This window comes from Corvus cornix, chromosome 2, assembly GCF_000738735.6.
Source record: "Corvus cornix cornix isolate S_Up_H32 chromosome 2, ASM73873v5, whole genome shotgun sequence".
Classification (NCBI taxonomy): domain Eukaryota; kingdom Metazoa; phylum Chordata; class Aves; order Passeriformes; family Corvidae; genus Corvus; species Corvus cornix.
Window position 1 is genome coordinate 26,270,330 of NC_046333.1, and position 24,391 is coordinate 26,294,720.

Genomic DNA, 24,391 nt, shown 5'->3' on the forward strand with positions numbered 1-24,391 from the left:
CAAAAAATCCTAGATGAAGTCCTGGATTCTCACAATTTAATAGCAAAATAGCTGACATAAACAGGCCAGAATCTTGTTTGTCTCCTGTGCTCGACTGAACACCATTATCTACACCTGCAAATGGATCTTGTAGGAATCCAGAGATCTTTTAGAGATATCTGAACTTGCAGGGACCCCACAAAAAAATCAATATGTTTTCTACAGCAGTATGTTCTTCCTTTACATTTGTAAAAGCTAGCCAGGAGATAAACAGCTTCCAGACAGATAAATAACCTATTCTACGTCATCTAGAAACAAATAGAACTAGTTAATAACAGGCAAATCACACACCGTGATAAACTCCACATTAGGGGCCTGATTCACTGCTGCTCATCCCCAGCTTTTGAGAATACGCCTCACTGAAATGATTAATTCAAACTCAGTAAGTATAATTTTGCACGAATCAGAGAAAAAAACCTTCAAACCTCTTCACTATCTTTGAGTTACTCTCTTGCTCACAGAATTACTCGCTTCAAGTTACTCACAGCTGTACAGGGAGGGCAGAATATGACCCTGTGTATCCTACAGTTAGCCTAATTTGAAGGTGAAGCTGCTAATCTTTAAAACATTGGGGTTCTGATGTGTTTTGCCCTGTTTCTTACTCCCCACCTCTACTAAATTCCTGTGTAAGATCGAGAAGAGGCAGTTTGGAAGGAGAAGCTGCTGCAGCACACTGGAATATTTATGAGGACTAAAAAGCACACTACCAATCAGGAACTGCACCAACACTCCTGTGATTCATAATGAAGTGACTGCAAATGCTAGAGCTACAAGAAAACTGTTATCAAAGGGTCTCAGTGACAGTGGTGATTAATTGCCATCGAGACAATGCCATTTATTTAATTTTTAAATTAATGGGGTGTAAAGGTTTCTTTTGTTGCCTCTCACCTGTGTGGACTCAGAAGGTCCAGAGCTGACCTGGACAGGGTTCAGGACACTGGGGATGCCAGGGATAGGTCTCTGGGTAGGAAAAGTTGGAGCAGGATGGATGAGTGGAGGGCTGTGTCCAAAGGCTGAACCTAGGGTTTGCTGACGACTTATAATTTGCTGATGCATTTGCTGGAGGGATACTGGTGTAGGAGGGTATGTGAAACTCAGAGCAGGGCTGAATTTGGGAGAAAAAGGAGGGAAGAGGGAGGAAAAAGATGAGGATCATTTCAGTAAGGAACCATACAGATTAAACCTTTAAATATATTTCATATCTTTAAACCACTTGAAGCCAGACTTTCCCCTCCCGCTCATATCCTTCTTCATGCCCCAAAGGATGATAAATCCTGATTTTAAATCCAGAGTTGCCCTGGATTTACTAGTGAATAGAAAAATGATACCATAACAAAACATAACATTTTTTCCTAACCTCTGCCAGGAAACCACAGAAAGCTGACTGAAATAAAATTCAGAAAAACAGAAATAAAAGGCAGACAGTTCAATAACAGCTATTTATTGCAATAACAAACTTTATATAAAGAAAAAGAATGGGTGCCTACATTCTTTATAGTACTTTTATTGATAATGCAGTTCCCTTATGTTCTTGTGTATGAAGCAGTTCCTTTAATCTTGGCTCATGCTACATTCTTTCATATGTCTCTAGATCTTATTACAAGAGGAGAGAAAATCAATTGGTTAAATGTGTTCTGAACACCATGCTTGTCATATCACTCATTTGTTTGCAAAGATGGAAAGCCCAGTTCATCCAGAATGTCACCTAAAGAATTTCCATCAGTGCCGTTTGGTTACAGAAACTGATGGATTAACCTTTCCCCTCTGAAATTGGTGATCAATGACTTCCAATGTAGAAATATTCCAATGGGAAAGCACTTCTCCTTCTTCCAGTTAAACAACACTAAACGTCTATTAAGCCCATTATACATGTTAATACCCGTCATCACTTCATTACTTCACCGTATTTCCCAGACCACAGTGACTTAGGAGGAAATTACACTGCCATCTAAGGACCTATTTTGTGGCTAGTGCAAAAGCATTCTTTGTGTCACACTTGAGAAATAAATGGTGTGGAACTAAATCTTCACGCACAGGAATAAGAAATCCTCCTGTAAATATTTGCCAACAACTTCCAATAATAAAGGGGGAAAAAAAAAAAGAAAAAGAATATTCATTGATTAAAAAAAAATACACTGAACTACCAGACTTCAAAAGAGCCATAGGAATTTAAAACATTTGGTCTTAAAAGAGAGGGGTGCAGGCATTATACCTTCCAAGAGTCAAGGCTTCTTCTAATGTCAAATTTATCCAAATTAACAGTCTGGAGCCTTAATTGCTGTTGCTGTTAAGTGCATTAACTGAAAATACTGTGATACAAAGAGCCAAAATAATTTCAACCATTTAAAGTAATAATTCTACAAAAATTCTGTGTTCTTTAATATGACTGTACATTTTGTCTGTTTGACTACAACCCATAAAAAGACAGCTTCAATGTGATTACATTACTATTATTCCTGGTGAGAACTCTGCATTACAATAGTTTGCCCATTTAGGACAGAATATCATTAAGAATACCCTGGGAGAATTTTACTGGTCTTTGAGGAACTCTCTTTTCATTCTGCATTGTATTATTTCTAATAAAGGGAGGCAGAAACATAGTGAAAACAGTAATTGTTCACAGCAAGAGTTAGGGAGAAATCAGTAATAATATTCAGTTATTGAAGCTCTATAGTCCCTGCTAGTGTTCCTGTAAGCAACCATGAATGATTACAGCATGACTTAGCTAAGGTAGCCACTATGGATGATTAATAGGACATTAATCAAAAGATGCATATCAGGCTCAGAATTTGTTCACAAGCTTTCTTCTAATAGCTGATTTCATGTTCACTGAGCTCTATGCCAGTTTGTTCAATTTATTCTTCAGTGTACAAGCCATTCATCAAAGAACATAATGATTTAACACCCCTTTTCCTTTTTAGTGAACAAACATTACTAAGTGTAACTACTCTGGTCTGCTCATTAAAAAACACACAATTACACTGCCATACATGAGGCTGAAAAAAAAGCCTCCTTACTATACCCTGGTGCTTTTTGCTTCCACACATACACCATGAGTTCACCTCATACACTTCAAACACTAGACAGCACCATCCTGGAAGATGCTGTCAAATTCACCAAGATCAACAAACAAAACACAAACAGTTTGAGTGAGGTGTTTTATTTCTCTGTGAGCGGTTAAAGCCTAGGACACTTTCACCCTTCAGATGAGTCAGTTTAAAAGGAAAAAATAAGTGGTCTGATTTCATTGGCAGTTACAAGCACATAGCAGCCTTGGAAATACAGGTTGGGTTTTGGGGGGTTTTTTACTTTTTTTCCATTTGACTATGCACAACAATACCTAGCTTCACAAGTCCAGGTTCAAAATACTGGTAATGTTGTTTAGATCCTACATGGCAAAAAGACAATTGTATGACTCAAGCAGTGCAGTGCTTAAATATTAAGTAAGCATACTTGTTGTTCCCCTCCCTACATAAATTAAAATGGCTTCCACCAAAACGAGAGATTTTACCTCATGGAGATGTCCTTGTTATCTACGCCTGTCCTAACACTGTACAAGCAGTATGCAGAAAGAGGATGCTAAGCCAGGCATTGACAAAACTGTTGAATACAATAGAGGAGATAGACATCATCTTAGCTGGAGGTTCTTACCGGAAAACAGCGATAGCAGCAGCAGATGCATTAAGACACAGCTGGACAGATGTGCTAGGGGAAGGAGGAATCGTTTTTTCTTTAGTATCTTTGATCCTGTGCTCATCAGCAAGGGTCGAGTCTAAGGGACTAGGATTTTCCTATGGAGCCTGACAACCTGTACTTCATTCCCTCTACCTCCAAACTTCAAACACCTCAGAATGAAATGAGAAGGTGATTGAGAGGGAGCAAAGCAATAGCCAGCACAGCTAAGGGGAGTAACTCAGAAATGGAGACAATGGTTCAGCCATCAGGGTGACTTCTTAAATAGCTCAGATAGCTGCCTTCAAATAACAATTCTCTCCAGCTGTTTCTGGAGAGCTCCTCATAAGGCAAGTTGACCTGGCTGGGTTTAATGTCACTCGCATGCAAGATGCTGTCACTGGGCAGCCTGGAGGATTTTTCTGATTTGAACAGATCAGAAGGTTCTGAAGAGAACAGAAGGTGGTAGGTCTATCTCTGCCTTTCAGAAACCATACAATAAAGTCAATGTTGAGGCCCAAAAAGAAGAAAAGTAAATCAAAGCTCTCAACATTGCTGGCATGGCGTGCTCTATTGGGGAGGGAAGACCTGGATTCCTGCCCTCCTTCCCAAAGTTTTTCACTGCACTTTGTTCAGCAGCTCTTGAATACAGGAAGGATGGGGAATCTCTGTAGCCCAGAGCCCCATAAGATCCCTCTGCTTTGACCAGCAGCCATACGTCCTCCTGCTGGCCCTATCAAGCTCACACTGCTTCCTAACCTGGCAGCCAGCATCAGCAGGAAGGGTGGCACCAGCTGGCCTTGTCCAGTTGTTCCAACCATGTCTGCTTAGAAATATGCACCAAGATGGCAGCTGTGTCACTCAGGAACCACCTAAAATTTATGCCCAAAAGCAGTAAACAAGACCTGAAAGTAGTAATTTTCAGACTCTGGAACTACTAAAACCAATAACCAGGTTTTTCAAAAGCAGTGAGTAGTTCCAGAGGCTTAATTTTGAGTAATGTTTCTTTTAAGACAGTTTTAAGAGGCATTTCAGACAAGGAGAGCTCAAGACTTCCAAAATCCAGATGCCAGAAGAATGCGAGATTCCTGCCCCAATGGTTCATGTTTTCCAAAACACCAGTCACTTCCAAAAAATTTTGGATTCACAGAAATGTAAATGAACCTTTTCCTTCCATCCACCTACTGAGAAATGAAAATTTACACCACTGGAGGGAATTTCATTTGTATTTCTGTTACAGACTTTTCTTTTAAACAAAGTAGAAAAGGAAAAGAAGATGAAAGCATGTATAGCTACTAAAAATTACAGACCAGTTATTTTTTTAGTTGTTGAGTTTTATGAGGAGTAAGGGTTAGAAGAAACATGCAATATTTCTGCTTGAGCATTCAATAACTCATATACACTGACAGAAAAGCCCATCAGTGATATCATTTATTTTATCATACTGTGGGCTTCTGTGTCTGTCTATCACTCTGTCTCTCTCTCTCTCTTTCTCTTCTCGTCATCTGCAAAGTCTCAAACTCCCTTCACTGGAGGTAAACCAGGGCAGTGAACTACATTGCAATTACATGAGCACATCAAATTTTAAAGAACAGACTTCAAGAAGAAGAAAAACAGACGTTATAATCAAAACCAAACTTTGTGGCTACTTTGTGGCTGTCCTGCTAACAAGGTCATCCAGTTTCTGGTCACAGCTGTGGAATTTACCACAAAACATCTGTGAATTAAAGTCAGGAAAAAATCCTTTTCTCCTATACATTGCATAGGTATGCCTAAGGAGGCAAAAATGCTGAGGAGTTTCCAATTTTGTGAATACTGCAAGGATTGTTTCATTATATCGCAGTAATTTTCTTCAGAATTTCCAAAAATTCTGAAGGTACCCTCTTTGTATTACAAAACACAAAGTTCTGCAAGATCTGATGCATGGAAGTCTTGCAAAAGTACCTCAGTGCTTTTCCCTTTCTAGTTCTGCTTTGCAAGGTTTTAGGACAAGAGCTTCCCAAGCATGTAGATGAGGGAGCATTTAATGAAAGACATAGGGCAACAACTTGAGAGTAAAAAGAAAGCATTTGTGGACTTTGGGAATAGCTGCAGACATAGCCAGCAGGTTCATATGTGACTAGATAAATCCAAAGACAACAGGTCCATAAAGAAAGACCAAAGGGAACAAGCAAGAGTGTATACTTTGGGATCGCTAACCTAAAGAACATCGGTGCTGGGAGAGCACTAAGAGAACAAAAGTTAGAAAGCAAGGGCATTCATAACACCTCTAGTTTGACCCAGTGGGATATTTCTGATGTTTTCAATATTTTTTCCCTTCAATTTTAAATTTCAGAAAGACAAATTTGTTTCTTTGGGGTATCTTTATTTATTCATATAGACCCACATTATGTTTACCATATTAAAAGTTTCTTTCCTATCCTCTATCTTAAATCTTTCCTGGGCCAAATTAAGACCAGAACTTTGTTATTCTACACAGCACTCATTATCTGCCTTCCCTTTCCCAGACTCTTCCTCTCTTTTCTTTTTTATATATTTGAAATTATTTCTATACCCTCTTCCTGTCCAGTCTGGAAAGAACAGGAAAATTCTATTTCAAATCAACCATATAATTTTTCAGATCTCTGATCCTTTTCTTTGCTTGTCCTTGTAGTACCCCAACTGTCCAACATCTTTTGAGACAAAACAATGCAGAACAGGTCACCCGACAGGAACATGGGGTGCAGTGAGACACACTGTCTCCATCTAGATCATGGGGCAGGAGAGGGCTTCAGGCCCTTTGGCTTTGAAGGGTCTTTGATTTCTGGGTGGTGCATTCACAGTCCTAACATTCTCTTCATGAGGGAGGGTGCAACCAGCACTGCAAGGGAACACACAGGCCCTTCCTGACTTGTGGAAAAGCCTTGGCACTCCCTGTTTGCTCTACAGCGTCCATCATGTGTGCTTGCCATCAGGGACTTAAACTAGACAGACCAAATGATACAAATCCCTCCAAAAAGGACTCTAGTTCAAGAAAGGGATAAGTAATTTGTAGGTGGACTGGCTTCATGTTCAATAAAGCTGATCATCGCATACTAGGATAACACCTAGCTCATGCTCAAGTAGGAACAGATGTCACCACTTTGTATCACTATCCCTTAGGAGTTGCCTGTGGACAAGGGAAACCAAGAAACTGGGGTTAGTAGAAAACTAGTAATGTTGGACAAATTGAATTCAATGATATTTTTATCCTTTACTTAGACTAGGCCAGGATTTCACCTTTAGTTTTTAATTTCAATTTTCAAAGTACTTATAAATTGTTTATATAAGTTATTAAAAGGCAAACACGCACCTTTACTCTTTTAGAAATGGACCCAGCTACTGTTCAGGAAAGCACCCTAATAACTCTTAATACTTCTGAAGAGTGAGTGACTTCAGCAAGTCTTTAAGTGCTGTCCTAAAGCCTGGATCCTACAGACACAGTAATCTTACTGAAGTAAGATCACTCGGTAATCTTACTCAACGGAAGTAAGTCATAATACATAAGTTAACAGTGATCAAATACTGCTTTTCACATGCTCAGATGCTTTTCTTCAAAATAAAAACTAATATAAGAAAGAGTTTCATTCATCCCATGATAAACTGCCATGTAGGAGCCACTGTTCAAAACACAGGACATACATAAGCGTGGCTGGGAGCTGAGCCATGAGTGCTGAGGGGATCTGCATAAGCTGGCTGCATGCGTAGAAGTTTTCATATACCTTTTGATAGAACAATGTACATGTATAAGATGCAGCCAGGAACACTGCCTAGTCAGATGTGCAAAGCTGTGGACAGTCAGCAGGACAGACTCATAGTGAGACCCCAGCAGAGGTGCAGAAGAAAACAAGCCAGTGAGTTCTCGTTAGATAGGACCCAGAAGATAAGAAGCAACCAGTAACATCAGGTAAGAAAACCATCTCCTGTTGTTTGAGTTGGCAGAAACAGGAATTGCGTACGTTCCTTGTAAACATACAGGAGTGAGTAAAAAGAAGTTTCCAACTCTGTCCTCTACTTCTCCTGATGGAAACAACCTGCAAGAGTGAATGTTGACAAATTGCTCAGGACACACAAGTGACAAAGCACTTGGCAACCTTGCAGCCTTGAAGAAATTTGTGAAACTCTGACTGTTTCAAGTATCTTAGACAAAAACCAAATGGAAGAGAGAATTTAAAATGCACTTCTATTTGGAGCAATTTACCCACAATATATATGTAATATTTTTAGTAATAAAAAATTGTACTTTAAATTCTGTTCCTCTCCCTGAATTTTTTAACTGAGCTTTGAGTAGGCAATGCAGACAAGTTATCAGTAGTTTTTACAGCTTGTTACTCAAGTACAGGGGAAAACAGTTTCAAACTTTGACTATGAAGCCAGACATCGTGTGATCTTAAATGCAGGTAAGAGACTCGAAATCCTTTGAAAAAGTATTTCAAAAATGACTAGGTTTCACAAATATCCCTCTGCATTTGTAATGTTGACATGTTGCATTAAAAATCACTAACTTAGAGACAAGTCCTCTAAATTAATTTGCAAAAAGACGTCCTGCATCTAATAAAGCAGAGCATGTATTGTACTAGGTTTTCCAGTTTTCATCAGATGATAGTCATCATTGTACAATCGTATTTAATTCACATACATCACTGCCTCTTTTTTAATTTTTTCACTTTTCTATTACCAGTTTAAAATTAACAGTCTGTGGTTTGTACTTGCTCTTCAGCTTACCTTACTATCTATTCTCTTTTATCTGCCAGGCTAGGTGAATTTTTTCTTCATGAATACATTGCCATGCCAGAGTAAAACGGCATAGTTTCACTGAGAGCCACGGGGCCACACTGATTAACCTTATGTGCTCAGACATCTTTGTCCTTCTCACTGGATTATTCCTGTGAACGAATCCCTTAGTATCCTAACTGGACTTTGTATTAATGGTACCTTGCATAATTTATCTGTGCTCCCTCCATGCAAGCTTATGCCACTTCTAGCAAACATAATTTTGAATTAAATTCATGGCTAAGCACTTTTGGGCTTCTAAAGCTGGTATAATTTATTACATTCAAAGTGCTAATTAATACTTGCTTTTAGGGTCTGGAAATGGAGTAACAAAGTGCTAAACTCCAGCACACTTGTCTTAGCTTGAGAACTTTCCTGGAACTAATATTGCTCCGGGTTCAATGACTTCAAAGTCTTTGAGTAACACTGAGCAAGTCTGAAGCAAGTTGCTCCAAATGGACTTGTAATTACAAGACCTGTGACATACACATTTACGGGCATGTATACATAATTACACTTGTATATAGGTGCATCTGTACATGTAAATGTGCATGCAATATGTGCCTGCATAGCCTACATTCTTTATGTTGCTCAGCTTCTTAGATTTTACACTTTCCAAAGGCAGAAATCTTGCCACTCATGTTTCTGGTGAGAAACATCCACCACTTTCTAATGCAAGATGTAGATGACCTCCAAGACAATCTCCCTGAATGTCACCCCCTTATAATCTATATGGGCTTTCTGCAGGAGGCTAGCTGCATGGTTATATTTCCACAGAGCCTGATATAGATGCAACTTTCCGTAATACTGATGAATTTCACTTCTATTCACTTTGTGGAACTTCTCTGTCATTCACACTTCTTGAAAGCAGGTATGAAATGAAGCTATTATGGCAGGACAGAGCATTATATTCCCTTCTTTAGATTACCACAGTACAAGACCATGGAGAATAAAGCCCTATACTGCACATATGTGAAGGTCTAGTTCTAGACCTGTTTCAGTAGGGTTACACTTGGACTGAATTTGACTCAGTCTGAATGGAAACAGAGCCTTCATTTACAACATATCGCATGTAATTAATTAGAAAGCTTTTAATGCAAGAAAGGCTTTCAGTCAAAGTCAGATTTGCATCTAACTTAGGCAGATCCCAATAAGAGTGATAATAAAACAACAAAACACCTATAATGCTGACAAAATTAATGAACTCTTTATCCTACACATCCTATCATAATGATCTTCTTGCAGAACATAGTTGTGAATGTATTTTGTTCTACCTGTGCTACCCTAAACATGTCCTTTTTAATTTCATTAACCAGCATTTGATTGTGTCCTTTAGCACAGAAAAAATTACAGAAATATAAAAACTTAAAACAGTCTAAAACACAAATCAAAGGTAAGAATTAAGTAGTTGGATTTAAGTAAAGGTTAGATACAAATTCTCAGATGGGGTCTTCTCTTTCGTATGCAATTGTCAGCTATCTGGGCATGGAGTTGAGAAATGAAAAAATTGTATCTGCATATGTGACAAAATTATTTTGAGCAGCATGGTGAAGGCTAAGTGGTTATCTTTAGCTCCCAGTACGCTAGAAGAATGAGCAATACTGATAGCAAGATGCATATCGATACTGAAAGGGAGTCAGAGCTACTCATACACTGGTTCTAAATTAACTGAGACAAATGACAAGAAGCACTTGCTTGTCTCAATGCAGAATTCAACGAAGGAATGAAAATTTGATCAACATAAAGGTATGGCAAAAACATGTTAAAACAATTGGCTGGGGAAAAAACACAGAAAATCATGATGCATTTAAATTGCTGGTCCTCTCCTGGAATATTATTGCGTGTAATAAGAAGGAGACTTTCAGACAGTATCAGCAGAAAAGACAATGCAAGAACTCTAAAGAGCAGACTGAAAACAACATCAGAAGGGAGATGAATAAAAGGAGACATAATAAGAATATATAAAATATTGAATAAAGAAGGAGGATTGAGAACATGAGGGCTTCCGGTTTTATGAGACACTGTTAAATTCAGAAACTGGATAATTTAAACCTGATAAAAGGATACTCTTTCCTTTTTTTTAATAGAGGGTATAATTAGACTGTTGGGCTCTCTGCTAAAGATACTTTCACTTTTCTCTGTTGATAACTTTATGCTTCGTTTGGATATCTTAACTCTATTTTTATTTTTCTCTTGATTTTCTCTGTGTTTGCAAAGGAAAACTGGAGAAATTAATAGCTAGTCACTTGTCTCTAGATACAACATAGTGCAGGGAGGAGGGCACTGACTCATTATACAACAAGCATTCTATACAAGGAGCTTAAATGAGATGAGGAAATAATTGAGAATCCAATACCTGCTTGCAGAAACACAATTCTTGTCTTCCTCACTGATGTTAATCCATTGCTGTCTAAGCTCACCCTACAAACCTGGCTATTCCTTTCTAATGCTCTTTGTGAAAGTATCCTTGCCACCATTCCCTGATGCTTCAGATCAGCCCAGAGCAAACTGACAGGGGCCAGAGCAGCCAGGGTGTGCTGTAATCAACCACACCATGTTTAATTGCTCCTTCATGTTCTGATACTCTCAGGGAAGCAGGGCAGAGCATGCGGAAAAAAAAAAGTGCTGCTGTGCTTTCTCAGTTTCTTTCAAACCTTCGAGGAGATCCCAAAGGACTCTTGAGCTCACATGAAACTGAATTTTCACAGGTTATGGCTAAGTTATATTCACAGTTAGATCTGCCTAGACCCAAAGAAAGTCTCTTGTAGTAGGTGGAACTACTGACTTAAACACCTTGGATCTGACAGGGAATTTGACTCATTTTCTGAAAATTGACTTTGTAATTTCGGTATCACAGCACTGCCAAGGGACTAGAGGTTCTGAATTTCAAATCTCATAGAACATGAAGTCACAGCCTCCTGTGTTTATTAAAGACCAGTTAATCTTTTGTAAAGGTTTTGAATCAGTACTCTTAACATCATGGGAAGTGATTACTCCCTCTATACTCACTCTAGACCATGCCGTCTCTCAAAAAGAAGTGCTACTGAAGTGCAAAGTCTAATAATTGTCACAGGTAGCAGATATAACATTAAGTATGTCTTGACAAAAGATTAATAGCAGGGGTGCTGCACTGCAGGACTGAGGCAGGTAACCAAATGAGTAAATGTCAAATGAAGGATTATCCTCATTTAATGCTATTTCACACATCTCCTTTCTGCATAATCTCTCCCAGCTGAGACCTAAACCAGGTGTTTTCAAATGCACAAAGTAGAAGCTCTACCTGGTGTGCTAAAGGAGATCCACTATTAGCTGTCAGCAGGAGTGTCATCTCCTTTTCAAGTACTCAGCCGGTAGTCAGGATACAGCACTACACTGTCAGCTGACAATGGCAAAGCAACTGCCAAGCCGAGCTCTCTCTGGATTATGCTAAACTGCTAGTATTTATTATTCAAACTACAGTAGTATCCATGTCAAAGACCAGAGCCCTCCTGTGCTTGGCTTTGTAAAAACAGAGACCAAAATGTGATTTCATCCTCAACATCCCACAGTGCTCATATAGAGTATCCAATGCTGAAAAGCTGTGTGATGCACAGGATGTAATCTTTCAGCCAAGGATGCCTCTTTTTTTAGCCAATGCAAAGAGCAGTGAGGTCCTGGAGACCCTTTCTTAACACAAGTAGTACCTTTGAAAAAATGGGTGTAAAAGAGCATTGATTAATGCCCACAAGATTAAGCATACCAGAACAAAACCTGCCCATATCTTCATGTGCTGACTCATCAGCTTTTAGTTACGTGACAGCACACCCCTTCTCCCCTCTGCATGATTCGTAACTCATGCAGTGCACAAGACACACAGTAGCCTTCAGCAAGAGGCCCTCTGGTATTTTTCTTCTCTGTGCCCAGAGTAATGCCCATAAGCCTTCCTTCCATTGTATTTAAACCATCAGTGAATAAATAATTACTGACACCCTCCTGAGCTTCTCCACTGTGCTCATCACTGTATAATCTAATTGGTTCACAAAACATTAATGCTTTCAACCTCCCTCTGAGGTTAAGGGGAAGGATTCGTTTTGAACAGGAACATGAATCAAAGAAAGATGGAGGCAAAAAGTGTCACTCATTGTGGTTGCCCAATTTCAGGCAAGAAGATCTGGGCTAGCTAACATGACACAGACTATGAAATGTTCAAAACAACTGTCAGTATCTTCAAGTCATGGCTGTGAGCAATTTGACTCCCCTGCAGAATTAAGAGTGGTAGGCTGGGACTCCAGAAAACAAACTGTATCAGTCTGGTGGTCACTTCTGACTAGTTCAGTTTACCCAGCATCAGTCTGGGACTGTGGTGCAAGAGCACAGTCTGCCCTCCAGGCAGCAAACAACCAGGTACAAGGCTCCCTCCTCTTTTAGGCTGCCTTGAACAGGTGAGGCAGTGTCCTGTGGCTCTCACTGATCCACAGAGGATGTTAACTGAAGAAGACAGGGGACCTACAAATACTGTGCAACCCTGAAGTTAAAGATGGTATCAGAGCACAATCACAAGGGGGCAGTACCTTCATTCTCCGAATGACCGGCTTCTGCATGCTTTATTTTGCAGCCTTTTCTCTCTCTTCAGCCGCAAGCCTATGTTGCATTATGTAAAGGCATTTTGTGCCAACTTGCTTAGCCTGTACACTTTCTGGGCTGACTCCTGTCTCCTCTAAAGACTGCTTTCTGTTTCACAAAACTGTTATGGCTGGACAGACAGCTGAGCCTCCACAGTCTTCCCAAGGAGGTACCAGAGCTGCAGCTGCAGGGAAAGGTCCATCTTTTTCTCTGTGGGCCCTGGACTGGAACATGCTGAGTGATCAGTTTATTTAACACATGCTAATAGAAACCTCTTAAGGGCTTATCACTTGGCTGAATGGGACAATTTCTCAAGAACAGCCAAGATCACATCTACATCATCTAGGCAATGTTCCTGGCAAAGTTTAGCTTCTCAGTAAAAGGTAAGCAACAGTTCTTCTAGTTTCTACAGAAAAATCTCTTCTTCCCTAACTTCATTTTGATAAATTAATAACCTTGCTGATGCTTTTGCGAAATATTCAGCACTAGATAGGTATTTGCCATGAAAAATGCTGCCACGTGTAAAATATTTGGACTAAGTTAAAAGTGATTGGAAACAATATCTAAGAGTAGAAGGATTGTGTAATGTTAAATATAGTTAATGCTACTCATACTATATAAAGTAGAAATCCTTCCTGTCTTGCAATTCCATCTAGTGGCTTGCTGAATTGTACCATTTTCTTGCAGCAACTCCTACGTTGTTAACCTGCAAGTTTAACAGCCTGTAAGAAGCTGGGATTTTATGTGAGGAAATGTTTTTTTCTAGACTTTGATCACTTTCTGACAGGATATGAAATGGGATGAACCTATGGTTCTATTCAATACAACAGTTCTTGTGCTGAATGCATTATTTGCAAGACAGTGAATAATAAATTAGGTTTTGCTGATAGTCCTGTTGCTATTTAGTCTTGGAATTTATTAAGGCAATGAAGTGTGGTTTGGGTTTAATACTTTATGTCACTGTTTATTTTGTTTTAACTGTTTTATAAACAGGTTCACACGGGAGAAGTTAAAGGGCACCAACAGAGGCAAGCTGCAAAGGAGGAAGAAGAGGTCTCACTTCCTTTTGACTGAGAAGAATGGAGGTGTACATTTCCAACTCTGCATGCATACTCTTATCAAAATGAAAAAAATATCTTAATTCAAAATCACGTGAAATTTTGTATTATGCATTCCTGGGAAGTATGACCAGGAAGGGATGAAAGCTTTGGTCAGCCACAGGTTCAGTCACACAAACACTGCTTTCTTCCATGACACCAGTTCACAAGACTCACTGTGAAGACTCCCTAGCATCCTTACTCAGTCTTTGCCCACAACTCCCTCCAGTTCCACAACTTTGTCTTCAACAAAGCCATTCATCTGGCTCTAGCTTTGCTTTGGAAGAGCAAAAGCAGAGAAGACTTACTCCACTGCAGAGACTATGCCAACTTTCATGTGCTATTTGTTTTACCAAAGTTACGAGCTATGGGAAAGGAGTTTAGTTATTAAGTGCCATCCCATCTTAATGACAGTGCAGACAGCACACCTCCACACAGTACAGGTATTTGACAGATGTGGTCCAACTGCTGCCAGCCATTGACATAAATCATATTCCTCATTAAGGAGGTTCGTAATTGGAACTGTGGTTCCATTGACTGTGAAGCAATATTGCAGAGCTATGACACCGTGCCTGTGAAATACTACACACTACTCAAGTACATCAGAGCTACGAACCACGACTACTTAGAAATGCTTAAAAAGGAAAATACAGCACTTACACTAATACCAATATTTACGGTGCTGTCACTCTCAGAGTTTTTCAGGCTCATTGTTTCTAACAAACCAGTTGCATGCCCCATTTTCCCAAGAATGAAAATCCCCATAGCCAGTTTTTGAAGCTGTAAATGTGTCATTTTTGCCAGAGAGGCATTTCACAGATTTCACAGAATATTCTGAGTTGGAAGGGGCCCACAAGGCTCATCAAATATGACTCTTTAAGTCAATGGACCATACAGGGGATCAAACCCATGACCTTGGTAGTATTTTTGAGCCTTGTCTAAAATGGGTGTCCCATCTCAAGAAACTGCTGTAGGGACTCGCTCCTTTGCCCCATTGCAAATTGAAGGTGGAAGCTACTGTTAAGCCAGGGCCCAGAAGCACTCTTTGAGGCTTATAAATGCAAATCCAGTATTTTCTGACACTTTGGAGAGGTGGGGATTTTTTTTTAGAATACCAAAGGAGCTTTTCTCAGTTAACATAGAGCCATGCCACAAATACAAGAATGTTCTGCAGTTGCATCTCCATTTTTTTCTGCTGCATCTCTTAATTTTCTTCCACTCCCTTTATTCTTTTTACATTATTCCTTTTGTTCCCTCTCCTTGTGCCCTATTTCCTTCCCTTTTCTGTACAACTTCTGTCCAGCTCTTCATTTGCTACTCTGTTCTTCTGCCTCCAGAACAACCACTTCTGACTGTTTTCTTGCACACACAAGTGAAGCAGCCAAGTGAAAATCACAGCATTTCTGATGATACTGTACTTCCTTGGTACCAAAAAAAAAAAAAAAAAAAAAAAAAAAAAAAAAAAAATTATTTAGCCACAGAATGTCTAACAGAATGTCTAATCTTTCAACACATGAAAAAAAAAATTGGAGACGAACACCCAGAAGTTCAAGCCAAACATTTTAATTGAACAGTACCATATTTCTCTTCTTTACTTTCTGATGATTGCAATGTAGGAACATTTCACTGTCCATCATATCTGTGGCCAGAAGAACCCAAGTGACTTAAGTCACAAACCTATACTAGAGTTTCTTCTCTGAAAACAGATTCCTGGACACACAAACACTCACTGTTCCTGCTGGTCAGATGAATATTACCTGCACTGGACAATAATAGGCCAAAAAGTCCCTTGTGGTTACCTTTCTGAGCAAGAAAAAAATATTTTATATTTTAGATTAAGCTCTGATGAACACACATTATAGAAACTGCAAAACACACATATTCACAAAAAAAAATCCCACAAGTTACTTAAAGATGTGAGTATATGTTCACATTTGTGTGTGTGAGACACATAAATGAGAATATATAGTTCAGGTAGAAAATACAATTCTTACCTTATTGCACTTGCAGATAAGTGGCCGTAAGAACCACTGGCTGACGAACTGCTGCGAGAATTATTGAGAATTGTGACCAAGGAATTTGGAGATGTCCGTATCATGGTCTGAAGGTCAAAGCTGTGATCAGACAGGGGGGATATGGACAACGTGCGCTTTCGGCTTGGTCTAGCTGACAACCTCGGACTCGGAAACCTGGCGCCTGTTATGTAAACACAAACAATTATCCACCAGGGTGCTTCACTGGATTTATTTGTTATCAGTGATGGGTAGAGGGAGACACCAGCACACTGTGACAGGCCCACTCTCTTCATTTGTGATCTACTGGCTACGATTGAGGAAAATTAGGAAGAAAAATCTTTCTTCCTATGGCTTACCTCAGGGGAGCTCTGTTTATTAATGTGCAAGCAAAATGATAAATGGCTAAACAAAAGGAAAAGACTTTTATGAGTTATCCCTCTCATTTCTGGTGATTTATGAATCTGATGGCTTCTTAGACATGCACATCATTAATTCAACCATGAGCAATGAGACAGTGGTTCAGATCTGGGATACCAGCAAGCCCAAACCCACAACACTTTAATACATACAGCCAAACCTATACATGTCCAATACAGTATAGAAATGAAGAGGCAGCTTTTCCTTTGTTGACCGTAATTCTGCCAGGTGGATATTTGATGCAAAACTAAAAATCAGGACTAAAACAAACACTAGAAGGGCCAACTCTATCAGCAGAATTCGAATTTACATTCAGAGCATTACGCTGAGAAACAGTAAGCTTTATTTGAATTTGTCTAAGATGGCACAATATTGTTTTGTTGGGGTCTGTAGGGGCCTACAGCTGCTAAATTTCTTTAAAACTGGAGATTAGGCTTTTCAAAGCAGCAAAGTGAAGGCAAATATACAGATACCACTTAAATAAATTACATTTCTAAATTTTATGTCCTGTTCTGAAAATCTCTACCTCTTCTGATCTATTTTACCATGTCATTCCAACTCTCTGCAGTCCTGACAGAAGATGTATCACCTTAAATTTATTCCCTTTATTTAATTATTTTCTATCTTGGTTGAGAGCAAGGAGAGAATTAGCTTCCCCACTGCATACTGCACAATTTCCTTTAATAGTACTGCTGCTTCTACCTTTTTAATCCCTTTAACCTGTAGTAAAGGACTGAATACTAATGATCCTGACAGCCAGGGTCATGCAGGTCTTGGGTTTGATGCCTACTTTACAGCTACTTCTCCTAGAGTCCCTGACATTCTCTGTAACTTGCTAATAATTCACACTTGGCCACAAGCATCCAGTATAGGTCTGTCTTTCCTAACGTCCTTGTGTCCAGGATCCTGTTTTAGCAGGGTATTTAACCAGGAGAGGAGCTCAAATGACTCTAATTAGACTCATCTCAAGATCAGAGCTGGATTAGAATCTACTATGCTTTCCTTACACACCTGAGTGGGTTTCCCTTCTCTCTGTGCATGCTAGCCAAGATTTTAGTATGGTATCAAGGGCTGCCATTTTATTGCTCTTGTGACTGCTTGATCAGATCTCCATTTATAACCCTTCTCTTCTTCAGCATCTGGGTAATACAGAGTTTTGTTCTTCCTGCTCTGTCTCCAGAATAAGCCTTAGCCCACACAGATCCAGTCTTTCAATGAATATTCAAGCTCTTGATCCATCACTTAAAATTTAGGTATAGCCATTTATTTATTTGTAAAACCTACCACATGCTATTTTATGTAATCTGTTTTATCTCCTTTTTAGGAGCTTGCTATTGTACTGTGTCTGATATTTTATTAGTGTTGTGCTTCACGTCTTTCAAAGGCAGAGATCTTTTACTTGTGCTAAAATAAGAAACAACAATGATCAGCAGCTATAAGAAACTGCAATATATCTAACAAGGAAATACAATATACATGTCATGGTAAAACAAAAATAGTAGTAATTTGCACTTGCATCTTTCATCCACAACTCTTCTCTGCTGACTGTTCAGCTGGAATGAATTAAAACAATGCCTCTGAAGTTAGTGTTTGTAATGTAATTTACCCCAGATGAGGATACAATTCAAGTGCTTTATCATGGTTTTACAAGGGCATAGCTAAGTACAGGCATTATATTCCCTGCAGTGCCCTGCATGTTCTCAAAACTGCAAAGACTTCCCTCCTCCTCCTCCTCCTTGTCCTTTCTGAACTGAACCTGTGTCCTTTACTCCTTGCCTAAGTCACGCTATGGCTCTTGCATGTCTGCCCACTGCTTGTTTCACCTTCCCCTCGCCTGCCAGCTGCTGCCAGGGCATCCCTGTGTCCGCTCTGGATGCACCAGATCTGTGGCCAGCGATGGAGAAAGACACTCCTTACAGCTGCGAGGGGCAGAGCCCGGGCTTCAGCCATGCATACAGTAGTCTGAGGATTCCTCTTTTCCTCCAGGCAGCACCTGGTTCGGGCCCCATAGAGCTCTGGGAATTCGGCAGTCCCCTCCATCTACCTGGGACAGGAACAACTTCCTACGGGCCAACAGTATCCTGCAAAAAGGGAACATTTCTGCTTCACAGAGGGAGCCAAAAGCTGAGACCACGCAAGAGCTCTACAGAGTCTGACCACAGGAGAGAGGGATTCAGCTCAAGGGGGACTTCTAAAAGTAAAAATACAATTAAATGGAATTACTGTTTTTTCAGATATTCATGGTTTAATTAGGTCTCACATGCCTAAAAATTCTTAAGCATGAGCTGGCCACTCACTACAGGACATTTGCTTAACCATTCATTTAGCATAACATGAGTTTTAGTTAGTATGCTGCTATGAAAAGGAATAGGTCACAATTTGTCAGTGCCTCTGAATACTAAACCAAACTTTCCAGTCTTGCCCAGCATTTATTTTAAAAACAAACACTTCAATATTTATTTAGCAATTTGAGATGTTCATCTGCTCACAGTGTTCTCCCACTGAAGTATTACATTCCCTTCTCAATAATACTTTAAAATCAGAAAATGAAGGAGCACTGATTCACTAAAAATCCATTTACCTCTGTGGAAGTGCTGATAAAAAAAATCAGCTTTGGCAAAGCATGCAAATGGAAGCTGACAGTGACGATTTGCTTAGAAATGTCACCTTTTTGGAGTAGACATTATAGAAATAAAAAGTCAGTAGTTGACATTAAAGACTTGAGTGTGCCAAAGAAAAATCCAGCAGATGTCAGAAGAAAAGATCTTATTCTGAGGTGGAGATCAATTCTAAAATAACAGATATCTATCTCCATCATAAATTTCAAAAATGGAATATGCCATCCAGCAAATTTGCCCATGAATTTGATTTCTGAGTTGAAGTTTTTAGCATTGCTTAATCATTTATAAGGCAATCTTCAGACATGTATCATTTATTTCATCCCTTTAAATCAAACTTCATCAAATCTTTTTTATTCCCTCCCTTTAAATCAAACTTCTTTGAACATGTCTCAGGCACTAGTTTTTATTGGAGGCTGTGAACATGGGACACTTGGGGTGGGGGAGGTTTAAAGTCAAACCTTTTTTCTTTCTTTCTTTTCCCTCTGGCTTCTGTTTACAGATGTGTAAAAGCTTCGTTTTCACTTTATGAAAGTTTATCATAAATTTTGTCTTAGTTTTCAAAATGATAAATCTGTCATCAGTATGAGAGAAGACGGAATGCCTTTGATACTCCACCCTCATTCTCCAACTGTGCTTGACAAACAGAAACCAAACCCAGTCCAAAGCTTCTCACTCTGGCTTAACTCTTTGGGCTGGTGTTTGGGTCTGGCTGAGATGGCGTTCATTTTTTCCCACCACAGCCCTCACAGTGCTGTGCTTCGCATTGGTAGCTGGAAAGGCGTTTTGGCTGCTCCTGAGCAGTGCTGGCACAGCATCAACACTGTTTTCCAACATTTCCCCCCATCAGTAGGCCAGACGTGGACAAGATCCTGGGAGGGAACACAACCAGGCCAGCTGACCCAAACTGACCGAAGGGATATTCCACACCATATGATGTTAGCTCAGATATAAAGGCTAAGAAAAGGAGGGGGTGAGGAAGCATTCATTATTTACAATATTTGCCTTCTGGAGCAACCCCTCTGCATGCCGGAGCCCTGCTTCCCAGGAACTGGATGGACACTGCTTGCTGGTGGGAAGCAGAGAAAAAAATTTTTGTTTTCTCTTTGCTTCTACACGTGAAATCTTTCACTTTTGCATGATTAAACTGCATTATCTCAACCTACACGTTGTTTCCCATCTAATTTTCTCTTCCATGGCCAGCTGAGAAGAGGGAGTGATAGAGCAGTTTGGTGGACATCTGGCACCCAGCCACGGTCAACACACCACAGCTGGCCAAACTCTTTAGCTCAGCTGGGTTACTAAAAGTGTCTCTAATGCCAAATGGAGTAGGTCAATGCCAAATACCTTTGGAAAAGAGAAACCTCCTATTCTGAGTGAGGATAGGTAAAAGTTAATCAGAGTGAGGGTATTAATAATCTGGAATCTTGAAACCTCAGGGAACATGCTTGTGTTCCACTGAACACCATTTAAGAGAGTAGAACATATTCCCCAAGTGAATAATGCAGGTATAAATTCCAAAAGATAGTGATTTTTTAAATTGTTTTAGTCTTCAAGACAGTTTTGGCATACAATACCTTTACAGCCACAACAAGCAATTTCAGTTGTTGCTACTGCGGTACTGTCAATACCTTCCACATCTACTCCACTCCTATTTTGATGCTATACTTAAAGGTAACAAATCTTTTTAGAACAAGCAAGAAGATGGCAAGGCTTGCTCAGGGTCTCTGGCCATCAAAACTGCAGAAAAGCTTTATAGAGCTTTTACAGAGAAAATTTTGGTCCAGTTTTCATGTCACTCAGGACAGGATGACGAAGAATTACAATTAAGCATGCATAATCTTCGCCTTATTCTTCTGCAATGTATTAGACAGTTCATGAACAGTGAAGTTCAGAGCTTCAAGAAGTCTACTGCTCTTTGTGTAAGATTTAACCTCTGATTAACAATTCTCCCACTCCTTTCCCCATCTGAAACCAGTTTTCCAGCACCACAGAGCAAAACAGAAGTCCCCAACCTACAAAAACTCTATGTAATACACTTTGGAACTCAGTGCATTCTGGTGTTGGAATTATTATTTGCACTACAGGAGGGGGTAGAGATTGCAAATTTCTGTGGTAGACTCTGTATAAGCACACAATTAGGAGACAGACTGGCTTCACAAAAGAAGAACAATGCCTTGCTTGTATCCATTTGGTTGTTGTGTGGGATAAATGAGCGGCAGCCTTTCAGTCAGTTGAGTCAACTTGCTCAGAATTTGATAGCAGATAATGAGGGAAACTACTCATGTGTCTTTCTGTGTCCTTTGACAAGACTGGGCAAAGGCGAAAGACTACTTTTAATATCACCATACAAATCTTTAAGAAGAAAGATCCAAACAAATAGCATTGCTTCACACTGATTGCTGCACTTGGTTATTAAATGCATACATGGGAATTCTTACTGGGTTTTTTTTTAAAGTCTTAATATCATCTTCCTGCTAATTGTTTTGTTCTCGTTTCTAATCTAAAAATCTGACAAAGAAGAAAGGGGTTTTCTTTAGCATGATGAATGATAGGACATTCAGATTCCTACTTAATGACAATTAATTTACTGTATACCCATGCAAGTTAAGATAGTTTTAATTAGTTTTTACAAAGTAAAAGGGTAACTTCATACTCTGTTTAGATAAAAGCAGCTATTGCCTGACTAAACACATTCTCATCAAATACAGAAGGTGAGCTGAGTGACCTTACTAGGATTCTATCTTATTTTAATTCTCTATTTACTGTTTAAAAATAACCCATTTGCATAATAGTGCTACACAATTTTGTCTCTAACTCTGAAATAATGCCTAATTGAAAAGTTGCTGGTATAATTAATCTCAAATGTGTGATCTTAATTTTTAAAAACAAACACAAAAATTAAAGTGTGCATTTCAAATGTATCACAGTTAGAGCTGGTGAACACAAATATCCTTATTAAAGATGATGTTTAAGTACCTTTATGAATGGGCTGAAATTATGGGTAAAGGTCAAAACATTTCCTCTTAAATTAGAAGAGGTAACATTTTTGGGATGCAAAAGCTGCAATTCTGTGTATATTACAGCATACACAATCTCTACTAACACACGATGTTCCTTCTGCAAATGCCATTATTTGTATGAGTACTGCAATGTCTTCTGGTTTTTCTTAAGTTTTCTGGAATATATATGGGAATCTACCTTTCTAAAGGCTGAATAAACCCATTTGATCAAATCTGTATCCAAGTATGTGGTTTGGTACCACTACTTGTGTGCATTCAGACACACTCTCACAGAAGGAACCAAAACGCTTGCAAATTTAAAATATCCCTGCTCATTGCAAGAGAAATTGGACTAGATGACCTTTAAAGTTCCCTTCCAACCCCAACTATTCTAGAATTCTATGATCCTTTTCAATGAAGCCATGCCCATTCATACAAGCTGGGGATTTGCCCTTGTGACTGGAACTCAGCAGCAAATTTACATTACCTGAACCACGCATAACAGAGTTTCCATTCTGCAAGATATTATTAATAGGCATTCAGTGCTTTAGCAGTGTGCCTCATCTCTCCCTATTTCTCTCAAAATCCAGATCAGAAATTACCATATTCTTAAGATTTCAAGTACTGAAGTCTGCACATTAATCTCTGGTTTAAGTCCAGACTACTTGTGTGAGTTTATTGTGTTTCTGCAGTGGGCTCAAGGTATGTTACTGTAAATTTTTTATGCATGCTACCAGTGCAGTGAGACTGATAATACAAAATGAATTTTAAAAAATCCTTCATTAGCAAGGAAACAAAATGAAAATAACCCTCCTTCCCAGTTACACAACTATCTGTCTTGCCTGATTCTTGAAAAATTATTGGTCAGTCACACTCCAAGGCATGTGTTCTGCAGGGCTAGCTATATGTATCCCTATATGCCCATGCGTTCCAGAGGTAAACCTCCCAACACCCACACTCCTTGAGATCACCAACTATGGTATGCAGCCAACAGCAGGAAGAAGAAATTGCATGTAAACAAAAGGTTTAAAATTCTACAGCAAAACAAGGTGGGCTGATACTATTTTATTGGTCTGTACTACCAAGCAAAAGTCAACATCACCACCTTTTCTTGCCACCATTTTTTATTGCCTTCACTGGAAGGAACAGAGTACATCCTGAAAAGCGTGTAAGCATCTATGGCTACAGGGGAATGCTCTGCATAATCCTTTCTCGTTGATCAAAAGAAGCAGTAGCAAGCAGTTTGGAATGGGGTCCTCTATTTTCCTCCTTCAACAGAGAAACAGAGACAGATAAGAGAACTGAAAGACGCTGAATGGATAAAGAAAACTCTTAATATTTTGGAAAACTAAGTCAGGATCCTTGAGAATTCAGCAAACTGCTTCACTTTACAAGTGGTCTCTGGTCTATTGGTCTATGATACACAACTTGTAAGCACAACTAGCACTCTCTAAAAGGTGCAGGGCATGCTCTCCTAACAGAAAAACAGATGTAAACTTTCTCTTAACAGAGAGCTCATCAGAGAATTACTCAGCCTAACTATGAAAGTGAGTTACTGATTGCAAATAGAAAAGGGCATTTTCAAAAGCACTCAAGCCCCACTAGAAATAAAATTTATAACCTGTTTTCAGGAGCAGTCCTGCTCGTCTCCCTACTTTCTTTCAAAGTTTACTTTTAGGCTTGACATAACCCTTGTGCATTTGGCAATCAATTCTCTGGCTCTCCAGCCTCGTGAGGAGGCTTATGTTGACTCCCACTTCTCTGTCAGCATGGAGGCCTTTTGGGTCAGACCGCGAAAAACCCACGTGGTTCCCTTTGTAGGACCGTCTACATTTCTAGAAAATATCACTCACTATCCATGGCGTGAAGATATTCCATATGAAGCGCCCCAGCTCCCGCAGTGGCAGCTGAAGGAATGATGTCTGCATACGGACTGCGCTGGCCTGCCAACAGAGCCATCTGATGATAATATTCAGCTGGACTGACGCCAGCATGCGGAGCTAAAAAAAACAACATAAAAGTACCGTTAATGACGTAAGATAAACAAGAAGGAAAGTTTTATCACATTGCCGGTTTCTCTGGCCATTAAAACAGCTTGTTTATTTTTTAATGTAATGCAATGTCTGCAGTATGCCACC

The 24,391-nt window shown here is 39.4% G+C and overlaps 1 protein-coding gene across 6 annotated transcripts in view; it reads right to left on the reverse strand.

Moving 5' to 3' along the window:
* GLI3 (GLI family zinc finger 3) overlaps positions 1-24,391 on the reverse strand; it is a 207,612-nt gene that overhangs the window by 43,098 nt on the left and 140,123 nt on the right. For all 6 annotated transcript variants that reach the window (XM_039548513.1, XM_039548512.1, XM_039548514.1 and 3 more), the window contains 3 exons: positions 24,107-24,253; positions 16,196-16,397; positions 928-1,144 (listed from right to left, as the gene is read on the reverse strand). In XM_039548513.1, the coding sequence (XP_039404447.1) occupies positions 928-1,144; positions 16,196-16,397; positions 24,107-24,253 (566 nt within the window). The remainder of the gene's footprint in view (positions 1-927; positions 1,145-16,195; positions 16,398-24,106; positions 24,254-24,391) is intronic.